Raw genomic sequence first — 12,857 nt, forward strand, 5'->3', positions numbered from 1 at the left:
AGTAAGAGATCTGTCCTACTAGTGTCTGTGTTTTCATGGGCTCCATTCTCGTTCCCTGCAGCTAATTTGGGCGTACAGTATGGTCACTGGAGATGGCTTGAGCTTACAAATGAGTTAAAGACTGCATCTTATAGACAAGAATGTGTTTTACTAGAGAAAGCTTAGGAGTAGAACAATCCCTCATTGTCTCAAAATCATCCTCGCATCTGGGAAACTAAGCGAGGGTGGGCTTAAGACAACAACCCACGTGCAGATAATGACAGGATGAACCCAGAGTTCATTCTATTTCTGTTTCATCAGACCAGAGGACATTTCTACAAAAAGTATGATCTTTGTTCCCATGTGCAGTTGCAAACTGTAGACAACAACCCACGTGCAGATAATGACAGGATGAACCCAGAGTGGCTTATGAGGCCCCTTGGTCTGCAAGAGGCGGGTTGAACCAACCATGATTGAGCATTGTTAATGTCCGCTATATATAGTACTCTGCATTTGTATAAAGGTTAGGTTACTCGGTCCAACACTCAAGGGTGTGGGGACGACCAGACTCATTATTGCAATAATAAATCACTATTAAATAAAGATGGTTGTTTGAAGAAATGACCAAGTCTCTCTCAGTACTGAATTTCCATGACACAGTGCATGGACTCAAGGACATTCAAAGACTTATCCCGAAGCCACTCCAGCATTGTCTTGGCTGTGTTCTTCGGGTCATTGTCCTGTTGGACTTTTTCCATTTAAGAATGATGGAGGCCACTGTGTTCTTGGGGACCTTCAATGCTGCAGACATTTTTTGGTACCCTTCCCCAGATCTGTTCCTCGACACAATCCTGTCTCAGAGATTCAAGGACAATTCCTTCGACGTCATGGCTTCATTTTTGCTCTGACATGCACTGTCAACTGTGGGACCTTATATAGACAGGTGTGTGCCTTTCCAAATCATGTCCAATCTGTTGAATTTACCACAGGTGGACTCCAATCAAGTTGTAGAAACATCAAGGATGATCAATGGAAACAGAATGCACTTGAGCTCAATTTCGAGTCTCATAGCAAAGGGTCTGAATACTTATGTAAATAAGGTATTTCTGTTAATTTTTTATAAATGTGCAAAAATGTCTGAACCTGTTTTCACTTCGTCATTGTGGGGTATTGTGTATAGATTGCCGAGGAATTGTTTTTTATTGAATCCATTTAGAATAAGGCTGTAATGTAACAAAATGTGGAAAAAGTCAAGGGGTCTGAAAACTTTCCAAAGGTACTGTAAATACAAAATGCAAGCAGATAGAAAAACACGTCCATAAAAAACAGACACATTCATGACTAATAAAGTCCTCAGAATACATTTTAAGGCATTACATGCATTTGAGCAAAGACGCAAATGTGCTACATATGACTTTTTATACAGTTTTTTTCATATGGGATGACTTTATTTCACATTAGAAGATTAGAAGATTACTTCCCAAGCAAAGTCCAATTTGTTTGACATCTCAACTTTAGGTTGTAGCTCAGGTTAGATTACTTGTTGGTTATTACTGCATTGTCGGAACTAGAAGCACAAGCATTTCGCTACACTCGCATTAACATCTGCTAACCATGTGTATGTGACAAATAAAATTTGATTTGATTTGATCTTCTGAAAGCCATAGAGACAAACCAAAGATATTCCCATGTGCATCAGAGTCGAGTCGTCCGCGGGCATTTTACCACTTGTTTCTAGCCTAAAGCATAACAGATTAATGTTTTAGGTATTAACAATTGTAAATTGTAAAAATATATATTTTTTTAACCCTCAAATCAAGGAAGGTCCCACGCCCCTACACAAAATGTTGCCCCTAGATTGGGGACCCCTACCTTAGATAACATAGCTAATCCTTGTCCTTCCATTTCACTTCCATCTGGTCATTCGACTAACTGTCTACTGACTAGCTGTCTATTGACCAATAACAAACCAATTCAGTATTGTGACATCATTCTATTACCATCACGAAAAGCAACGGCAACGTCGTGCTAGCATTATACCTTAAAAACAAAATAAACCATGATCCCACTGGGCACACACTAGTTCAGTCAATGTTTTTTTAACGTAATTTCAACAAAATTACGTTGAACCAATGTGGATAGACGTTGAATTGACATCTGTGCCCAGTGGGATATTTAATGTTCTAGGCAATGTGAATAAACACAGTGAAATACTGTCTGTTGAGTGCAGGGTAGGTTCTTTGGAATATTTGCCTTCAACTTTCCTTAAAAATACATTTTACAGGATCTAGTAGTAATTGCTGCCACTACCTTGCTTTTGTGGCATCGCACACATTACATTAATGGTCTTGTGGCAGTCAACAGGAAGCCAGATATTGAGGGAATTGTTCCGAGGTAATTGACATTGTAATGCCATTTACACAGAGTGCACTGGAGAAAATAGGTCCCAGAGCTGTACACTTGGTAACCCAGAAATATGATGTCAGACGTGGTGCATTAGTGGCAAATGACTGTAAGTGCTTGAAGCTCTGAGGTGGAAAACCACAGATAATGGCCAGCAATTCAATCTGGGCTGACCCCGTAAAATCCTATTGGATGTGAGAGATGGTCCAAAGCAGGGTGCTTTGCCTCCTCCATCCACTTATTGAGTTAGCAATTTAGCATGTCCTCTCAGTCTAAGTGCTAACATCTTTTTTGTTGTTGTTTATCGTCATTTCTGAAACGAATTGTTTGCTTAATTTAAAATTGGTTTTCGAAGTGCCCATGTTTGGGATGCAGACTGCAATCTACCAGTGCACACACATTCAAGCAGGCACCCACACACTCACCAAGTGAATATGAGGCAGAAGAGGGTGGAGATGAGGATGAGCACCTGGTTGAAGATGGCAGACTGTGTTCGCTGTATGGCACGATGCAGGTCATTCTAGGGGGGGGGGAGGTTATGGATGGTAAACCTCTTACCTCTATTTTTGTAAAGGATTTTTTTTCATATATTTCATTGCTAAATAAGGTAGGTACACATAGTTGAGATGGGGAGACAGAACAGAGGGATAGAGCAGTGGCAGGGATCAAACCACTGCCTCCAGATGTAATGTGTGGTCCAGAGGCAGTAGCACTATCACGACATGCTGATTCAGCCGTATCTGAGTTGAGGCATGTTAACACTCACAATCATATTCTCCAAGGCATGCTTGGCCAACCAGCAGTTCAGGAACACTGGGATGAAAAGGTTCCGCAGAGGGAGCCACATGATCTGAAAGAGCACAGAGATCGTTATAGGCTATCCCATCTATAGAAGCCCAAAACGTTCCTGACAATGTTGCCAGATACAGAGAGATAGGTTATCACAATGTTTCAGCAATGTAGCTGTGTTAGCTGGGAAGACTCTGGTCATGATTCTCTCTGGGACAAAACATACTACTAGGAGTTTGTAGGCACGTACAGTATATGATGTGACTTAAAACATCTTAAAATCCCAGTTAACCACATACAATTTAGAATTCAGCCGTGTTCATCATTAGCTGTGACTATGGGAGGAGACCATAATATCCCTGCCATAGCATTGTGTTTTGCTAGAGTCCAGGGCCCATATTCACGTCTTAGAGTGGGAGTGCTGATCTAGGATCAGTCCCCCCCCCCCCTCTTAATTATTATTTAAATGGAAAATCTGATCCTAGGCCCTGTTCGAGTGTGTTAACTCTTACGGTGAGCAGGAAAGGCACTGTGTTCACCATCTCCAGGATAAACGTCAACCGAATTATCTGCTCCCAAATGTTGCCCTGAGGACAAAGTAGAGAGCAGTCATGTTTCTTCCTTTGTATCTCTTTTAGCCCTTTTGGGGTTTATCTTCTGCTTCCTTTTGGGGCAGCAGGTAGCCTAATGGTTAGAGTGTTGGGCCAGTAACCGAAAGGTTGCTGGATCGAATCCCCGAGCTGACAAGGTAAAAATCTGTTGTTCTGCCCCCAGTAGGCTGTCATTGTAAATAATAATTTCTTCTTAACTGTCTTGCCTAGTTAAATAAAGGTTACATTTAAAAAAAAAAACACAGTTAATCTGTTTCACAATCTATTGACTTTGTATATAGATATACATACTGTAGAGTAGACATTACAATGAATGTTTCCTAAGACTGAGTGACATCCTATGGAGTGGGATGGTACTTACCTTGTAACTCAGGTAAGTCAATAGAATAGTTTCAAAAAGACAGATAACTGCCACAGACACCTGTTGAAGAAATAGAAGCAAGCACCTTGTTTCCATCGAGTCTTATAAAAAATGATTGGGAAGCAGGTTAACTGAGAAAATAAACAACAAACAGTAGTAATTTCATAGTGCCCATGTATACAGTAGTTAGCAAACAACTACATTTGAATAAATTATGAAGAAAATTTGTTGGCAGAAATTTCACCTGTAACGGCCATATTAAAAGACTTCGTTCGACCCACATTATGGGAGACCTGGTGGGGGGAAAAGCTGTGTGTTAGTTTACAACTGGAGATTGAGATGAAGAGAGATATTTGAATCATGTCCAGAGAATGACTAGCCATCAGTGGTGTGTAGAGAACAACTAATTGGTTGTGCTTGATGTTGGATTAAAGAATCCCTGAAAACAATACATTGTCCAGGAGTTTTCCCAAACTTAGGACAATGTTTCTGTTCAGGATGGTACCCTAGTATGAGAGTGGATTTAGGGACACTGGTGTAGGGTTGAGACATGAAACCACTACAAACATCTGACAAGGCTTCAGAAAAGGCAAACAGCTTAAAGCAGTGGATGGCTGTCCTGTTGCTTGCAGTCATCGTGGTGTGTTATAGCAACCAACTGCTGGGTTCCGGTGGCTGTTTGTGCCAATTCAACATCTAGAATTGTTGGGAAATAACTGGAAAATGGCGGCCAATATTTGGGTCAGAACCACATTGTTCTGCTGTTTCCTCTCTAAGTGAGTGTGTCTCGATGCATTGTTACTGGGTAATATTGATATTATTAGGTCTGGATACGCTTCTCTTTTATTTAACACTCTATTAGATAAGAGTAGATAGCGTAAACACTCACCAGTCAATCTTTAAAAAGATGTATGTTTGATTGGGGCATCCCCAGCTGTAGAGAGAAAACAATATGTCAAAATATTTAACATGCACTATGCACAATAGTATTGAAGAAAATGAAATTCTACAGTCATTTCAAAACAAGGACAATGGCAAGGAAACTGAAAAAATGAGGATGATGTATTGTAAAAGCATTTAGATTTACAAAACTTACATAAAGTAACCCAATTGAAGCTACGCTGACAAAAATGGAATAGCGCAGATCGAAAAGCGACTCAGATGTAGGTTACAATGCTTTCTGTCCACCAGCATTATAAAGTCCACCCACACAGACATGGCCAGAGAGGAAGAGGCGAAGCAAGAGGGTTTACTCAAAATCTTAAAATCTATCAACGTTAAGCAGATCATTAATTATTAAGACAGTTTTTACCTGGGGGACAACAACTGTCGAATTTAGACAATATAAAAATGTATTGCTATTTTGATACATGAGACTTATTTGATCTAATAGAAGTTTCTTAATGCTTAGGTTGTTACGAGTGTACTGATATAGAGTGCTTTTGGAAAGTATTCAGACCCCTTCCCCACGTTTTGTTACGTAAACAACCTTGTTCTAAAATGGATTAAATTATATTTTTTCTTAATCAATCTACACACAATACCCCATAATGACAAAGCGAAAACAGGTTTAGACATTTTTGCAGATGAAAAAAAATAAATAATGAAACTCATTTTTGTTGTAGTCCCAGACATGAATCAGGTCATTTTGTCTGGGACTACAACCCAAAAATATGTTTCAGTTTTTTTTTTTTTTTTACTGCTGTTTTGACTGGAGTTGTGAAACACTGAGCTAGAGTCTAGAAAGAATGATAGACAGTGAATTGAATGATTCCGTACATGTTCAGTGCATTCACTTCCTCTGTTTCCAGGCATAGAAATGAAAGTATTAGAATCATTGTCGTTAGCTAGGTTTCCTTCCAATTGGCGACAGATTTTCATGTGAATATTAATCAAATCTGCATAAAACAATACGGACATTTTCCCACCAGAGAAGTGTTTCCATCAAACTGACTTATTGCGGACAAAAGGCTGTGCATGATGACATAGTGCAAATAAAAATAACTGTGGTTAAATTCCCATGTACCGAATAAAAAGTGCAAGTTAAATGGGTTTCCATAGAATCTTCAACTCTACTGATCCCATTGGGCACAAACTGGTTGAATCAACGTTGGTTCAACATCATTTGTCAAAATATTGTGGAGTGGAATCTAAGTGGAGAATACATTGGATTTGAAAAAAGTAATCAATGTAAAATGTTGTTTTGAGGGTGACATTTCAGCCACAGGATTACGTCATCATGGTAACCAAATTTCAACATAGACAAACTTTGTATGAAATATGTTGAATTTGTACCTTTAAAACAATGTCTGATCTTCAACATTATATCCACTATCAGGAGAAAAAAAAAACAGAACAGAACGTCCTACTGGAGAGTTGATCTATCTACACCTACCCTTTGGTCTCCTATCCAGGGTTTTAACCAAGTTCAGCCCTTCTTAGCTATGTATGATATTTGTCACTGACTATTACCGATGAGCTACTGTGAGAATCATTGTTGAGAGATCACAATGTAAAAACTAAATAGATTCCCCGTTGCTATTGAAATCATTCCGAAGGGTAGATTTAAGAGCAAATGAAATGTAACCATACTTTATCACTCATAAATCAATGATGCTATTTCGGCCTATATAGCATTTGCAAAGTCATCAACAGCTATTGTTTAATTTCAACCCAGAATTAATCAGAAAATATACAATACAAGGCCTTGGGTTTCCAACATGAATCCAGCATATCAATTATTAATTTGTAGAAAAAATGGAATTAAAGCCAGACTAGGTCAGTGGCACAGATGGAACTATCCAAGCAGAATATAAATCCCCTTTAAGATGTTTATATTTGGTTGCATTGACAACCAAACACAATTCAATATCTATTTTGAAATACAATAAATAGCCTATTAACTTGGCAACAAGTTAACAAATGATATGCTGAATTCCCCACGTAAACTCAAAAAATAAAAGGTAAAGAACGGGATTAAGCCAGTGGCTCAGATGGAACTATTCAAGGTGTAGATACAACTCCTTTAAATGTTGATATTTGGTTGCGTTGCCAACTGAACACAATTCAATATTACCTTTGTAATACAGCAAAGCAAAGGTTATCTTACAAACTAATGTAACATTTAACCGTTAAATGTGTAACACATACATGGCCACATTGAGGTTACTGTAACTATTAATGAATTTTTATGTAATCATGTTCAAGATAGCATGCATAGGTTGTCACAGGTCTGTGGAGATTTCCACAATTGCTATAATAATCTGAGCAGAACCTTGAACGGCATTGATCACTTGCACCATGTACTTTAATGTAATCTCAACTGCAATCCGGGTCATTTGGTTGTGCTATTCGATGATGCACAGTGATACACATTATTCAGTTGTATAAATAAACAACATATCTGACATTGTATTCCTACTGTATTTGAACTTGGCATAATTAATTATACCGACACAAAAAGATCCCACCATGTCGAATGAACTAATTGTCCGTCGACATTATAAAGGTGAACCGGCATTTTCTGTTTCCATCAGCCCGATTGTGAATTTTTTCATGCAACAGGTAATTCATCCACATGAAATGGCTGGATGGAAACCTGGTTAGTAAGACATTTTCCATGGCCTGGTTTTGGTACTGTTAATGGCTAATAGTTTCCACATTCTCTACTAATTATCCCTTGTTTCTTCTCTGAGAATTACTATACCTTGAGGGCCATCTTTAGAGGGCTGTTGTCAAATTGTAGTCATAAAAATGCAACATTTCTTTGACAATTCAGTGAATACCAGGTGGTATCTACGAGACATTCAATTACTATCCTTACCAGCCATGTCCTTTGGATGGGTCATCTGTCAATACGCGACACATGTATAAGACACAGCTCAGAACCTTTAGGGAGAAGTCAAACACTTGTATTCTTAGGCCTAGGAGACAAAGACAGAGACGTTATAATGTCATACCTAGGGTCAGTACTTCCTCACCATGTGACCTGACCAGGAACATCTCTGGGCCCCTTTGCTATAACTGGTTCAACAGTTTGCTATTTGTTACTGATGCAACGGGTGTATTTTTACTATGTCTTTAAAATAAAGTACAAATAAGATTTATTAGATGGATAGTAACTGTGACTACACAGTTAAAAAACATGACTTACTTGATCTTTGGTTTTTGATGAAGAACAGTTTAAGTGTCTCTTTGAAAGTACTTTCATTGGCATAAAATTCAACTTGCACCCTTAAATAAAGAGAAATATAAATAGTTTCTATACATAAAATGAATAATGTCATATTTACTAAGCATTTTCACATGGGTAAGGCTGGATATTAAACAAGTGCAAGGATTCCACAGGTGCAAACTCTTAAATAAATGTACAACAATGTTAAACCACATGGTAATTCTGTATTATTTCAATTGTAGCTAACACGTCAAACAAACTCAACGTACCTGTCGTCATTTAGTAAATTCTGGTCCCCGAGGAGTAAGTCCCTGAATCTATACCTCGGGGGAAGACGGGGTACTTCGCTCTCCAAATCAACCATAGTTCTCCTTAGCTGTAGCTACATCAGTTGAAACAAAAGCTAACTCCAGATCTCAAATGTACACTTTTATAACAATGATTCAAAACAATTGTTGCACTCTGTCGTGCATCCTTCTTCCAAGCGCCCGAAAAGACTGCATCCATCACAAAAATATTGTTCCTTTATTTGGAAAACAAGGAAGCAGCTATATAGGCAAATTATTCAAAATCGTCCCATTGTTGAGCATCCTTGAGTGGATGTGTGCGACTAGACACCCAAGAGCATCATTATGCTCTTGAGACGTTGTGCATGTGTCATCTCACTGCAAGCATCATCCAAAGCGCACATCGCAGTCATTGGAGTCGTCAGTTTATTGGTGATGATGATTAGGCTAATAATGATGATGTGAATATACATTATATATAAAAAAGTATGTGGACACCCCTTCAAATTAGTAGATTTGGCTATTTCAGGCACACCCGTTGCTGACAGGTGTATAATCTCCATGGACAAACATTGGCAGTACAATGGCCTTACTGGAGAGCTCAGTGACTTTCAACGTGGCACCATCATAGGATACCACTTTTCTAACAAGTGAGTTCGTCAAATTTTGCCCATGCTAGAGCTGCCCGGTCAACTGTAAGGGCTGTTATTGTGAAGTGGAAACGTCCAGGAGCAACAACGGCTCAGCCGCGAAGTGGTAGGCCATACAAACCCACAGGACCGCCGAGTGCTGAAGCGCGTAAAACTCGCCTGTCCTCGTCTTGCAACAATCACTACTGAGTTCCAAACTGCCTCTGGAAGCAACGTCAGCACAAGAACTGTTCCATGGCTGAGCAACCGCACACACGCCTAAGATCACCATGCGCAATGCCAAGTGCCGGCTGGACTAGTGTAAAGCTCGCCGCCATTGGACTCTGAAGTGGTGGAAATGCGTTTTCTGGAGTGATGAATCACGCTTGAAGTTAGCTACATCCTTTACTATTCAAAACAATACTGTTTTGTTTGAAATACATTCATATGCACAAAAATGTAGGCTACATAGCCAGAGAAGAAGAGGTGAAGCAAGAGGATTTACTAATCTGTCTGTGTGAGATAAGCACTTTTCACTCAGAGTACAACAGTATGATTCATAATATCCATAAAACCCAGCGGTCAAACAGGGAAATAGTTCCAATCATTTTCCCACCATACATTTTTTCCCCATGAGGATTTTAGAAATAATTCAAATAAGGGCTGTGTTTCGTGTAGACTTACCCTGGCGTGACGTTTTGATAACCGTGTAAATCTCTCTAGAACAAAGTGACTTTTATGCAAAAATTACCCAATTATCCAAGTTGAAATGACATGGTGTGCCCAGTGGATAATGACTCATGTCCCAACAGGTTCATTTTCACAGATCTACTGTAACTTTCTCCAACAGGTGATGAGGCCCCACTGCCAGACCACAACCTAGTGGCTCAGGTCTATTTTTACCTGGTAATGCAAACTTTTTGTTTCCCACTTTTCACCAGACTATTTTATCATATTTAGTGCCTCAAATAGAAGCTAGTCCAGTAACACTTACATCCAAGTAAAATGATGACATGATTACAAGGCATATAAAAGGTTCTATTATACCTGGATTCTCAAAGTTAAGTGTTAATGTCAAGCAGTCGAAGCTAGAATCTAGCCGTACTATGCCACTAGGTGTGATATGAGCCCTAGGAACTCAATTGAATAACTATAAAATAACAGGCTCTTGGTTTCGGGAGGGAGCAGTGTAACAGTGACCCAGAACCAAACCAAGAACCTATTGCATTCAGTTTCTTGGGCTCATATCACACCTAGGTGGCGAAGTATGGCTACATTCCACCCTTTGCTGCCTGACATTTGGCATAGTCATCAGAATTGGGTCTTTGGAGCAGTGTGCAGTTAACCAATGGACAGCTTTAAGCTAAACAAACATGATGCTAATATACCCCGGTGCACCCCTGGGTGCCCATATTTTTATTTTGCCTTTATTTAACCAGGTAGGCTAGTTGAGAACAAGTTCTCATTTACAACTGCGACCTGGCCAAGATAAAGCAAAGCAGTGCAACACAAACAGAGTTGGAATAAATACACATGGAATAAACAAACGTACAGTCAATAACACAATAGAAAAAAAGTCCATATACAGTGTGTGCAAATGAGATAAAATAAGGGAGGTAAGGCAATAAATAGGCCATAGTAGTGAAATAATTACAATTTAGCAATTAAACACTGGAGTGATAGACGTGCAGAAGATGAATGTTCAAGTAGAGATACTGGGGTGCAAAGGAGCAAAAAAAATAAACAGTATGGGGATGAGGTAGTTGGATGGGCTATTTTACAGATGGGCTATGTACAGGCACAGTGATCTGTGAGCTGCTCTGACAGCTGGTGCTTAAAGTTAGTGAGGGAGATATGAGTGTCCAGCTTCAGTGATTTTTGCAATTCGTTCCAGTCATTGGCAGCAGAGAACTGGAAGGAAAGGCGGCCAAAGGAGGAAAATGTAAAGGCCCTAATGGTAATTTGAAGTATGGTGAAAGGAAAGAGCCGATTCAGGCGCTTTTAGGCATTCAAGAATTTACAGGAACAAAAATCCGAATGAGGACCTTAATTAGGGAAGCTAAGCAACAGGAACTGTAAGAGGGGGAGCGCGACAGAGCCACCAAGATATTTATGTATTTAGATTCCCTTTACAGTAAGATCAGTTTTATAGTTGCAAGCAAAAGCCTGATGAGACTAAAAGCATACGTACTACGTTTAAGGGAACTAAATTGCAGGCTTTAGCCGCACAGCCCAGAGGATGCCCCAACCGACCGAAACCTATTGGACCAGTTTCTTGGACTTGAAGATGGCACCCTGGGCTAGGCCTTTTAGACCTATGCAGTGGTGGGAAAAGTACCCAATTGTCATACTTGAGAAAAAGTATAGACAACTTAATAGAAAGTCAGTCAAGTAAAAGTCACCCAGTAAAATCGTACTTGAGTAAAAGTCTAAAAGTATTTGGTTTTAAATATACTCAAGTATCAAAAGTACATGTAATTGCTAAAATATAATTATCAAAAGTAGAAGTAAAAATAATTTCAAATTCTGTCACGAATACTACCGAAGGTGGCTCCCCTTCCTGTTCGGGCGGCGCTCGGCGGTCGTCGTCGCCGGTCTACTAGCTGCCACCGATCCCTTTTTCCTTTTCGTTTGTTTTTGTCTAATTGTTTTCACCTGTTCCTTGTTGGGGTTTTGGGATGGGTGTTATTTAAGTTCGTTTAGCGAGCTTGTGGTTATTTGACGTTAGTGGTGTTTGTTGACTTTTGGGATGTTCGCTGTCCGGTATTTTGGTAACAGTGGTTTTGGGTTTGTTGCGCCTGTGTTTTGGGCTTCACCCATGTTTGTACCCGTTACTGTGCTTGAGGACATTAAAGCTTTTTTTCCCGTCTACCTTCTGCGTCTGACTCCACACCCATCACTCTCCCGACGTTACAAATTCCTTATATTAAGCAAAGCAGACACCATTTTCTTGTTTTTAAAATGTACGGACAGCCAGGGGCACACTCCAACATTTACAAAAGATGTATTTGTGTTTAATTAGTCCACCAGACCATAGGCAGTAGGGATGACCACATGTTCTCTTGATAAGTCTGAATTTCACAATTTTCCTATCCTGCTAAGCATTCAAAATGTAACGAGTACTTGGGGTTGTCAGGGAAAATGTATGGAGTAAAAAGTACAATATTTTCTTTCGGAATGTATTGTAAAAATGGTCAAATATAAATAGTAAAGTGCTGTCACGTTGTATAAATTGTTGGAGACAGGCGCATGAATACGTAATAGGGGGTTTTAATACTCAAACTACACAACATGCCATGAAAGGCACGGGGACGAAGCCCAAAACAAACACGTATACAAAACACACAGGGATGTAACCCAAACAAAAGAGTGAGATTAAATCTCGAAGAATTGCACGGGACGAGACCTGTAATAACAATTGCACAAATGTATTTATAAAGCCCTTTTTACGTCAGCGGATGTCACAAAGTGCTGTACAGAAACCCAGAACAGCAAGCAATGCATATGTAGAAGCACAGTGGCTAGGAAAAACTTCCTAGAAAGGCCAGAACCTAGGAAGAAACCTTAGAGAGGAACCAGGCTCTGAGGGGTGGCCAGTTCTCTTCTCGCTGTGCCGGGTGGAGA

General features: G+C 39.6%; 1 protein-coding gene across 3 annotated transcripts in view; it reads right to left on the reverse strand.

The window, feature by feature from the left end:
- LOC120055476 (potassium channel subfamily T member 2-like) overlaps positions 1-8,681 on the reverse strand; it is a 63,576-nt gene extending 54,895 nt beyond the window's left edge. For all 3 annotated transcript variants that reach the window (XM_039003338.1, XM_039003337.1, XM_039003336.1), the window contains exons 1-8: positions 8,587-8,681; positions 8,297-8,376; positions 7,967-8,066; positions 4,388-4,436; positions 4,144-4,203; positions 3,684-3,758; positions 3,149-3,232; positions 2,808-2,902 (exon numbers count right to left, since the gene is read on the reverse strand). In XM_039003338.1, coding sequence (XP_038859266.1) covers positions 2,808-2,902; positions 3,149-3,232; positions 3,684-3,758; positions 4,144-4,203; positions 4,388-4,436; positions 7,967-8,066; positions 8,297-8,376; positions 8,587-8,681 — 638 coding nt within the window. The remainder of the gene's footprint in view (positions 1-2,807; positions 2,903-3,148; positions 3,233-3,683; positions 3,759-4,143; positions 4,204-4,387; positions 4,437-7,966; positions 8,067-8,296; positions 8,377-8,586) is intronic.
- Positions 8,682-12,857: the final 4,176 nt, after the last annotated feature.

The sequence above is a fragment of the Salvelinus namaycush genome, chromosome 11 (assembly GCF_016432855.1).
Source record: "Salvelinus namaycush isolate Seneca chromosome 11, SaNama_1.0, whole genome shotgun sequence".
Taxonomy (NCBI): Eukaryota; Metazoa; Chordata; class Actinopteri; order Salmoniformes; family Salmonidae; genus Salvelinus; species Salvelinus namaycush.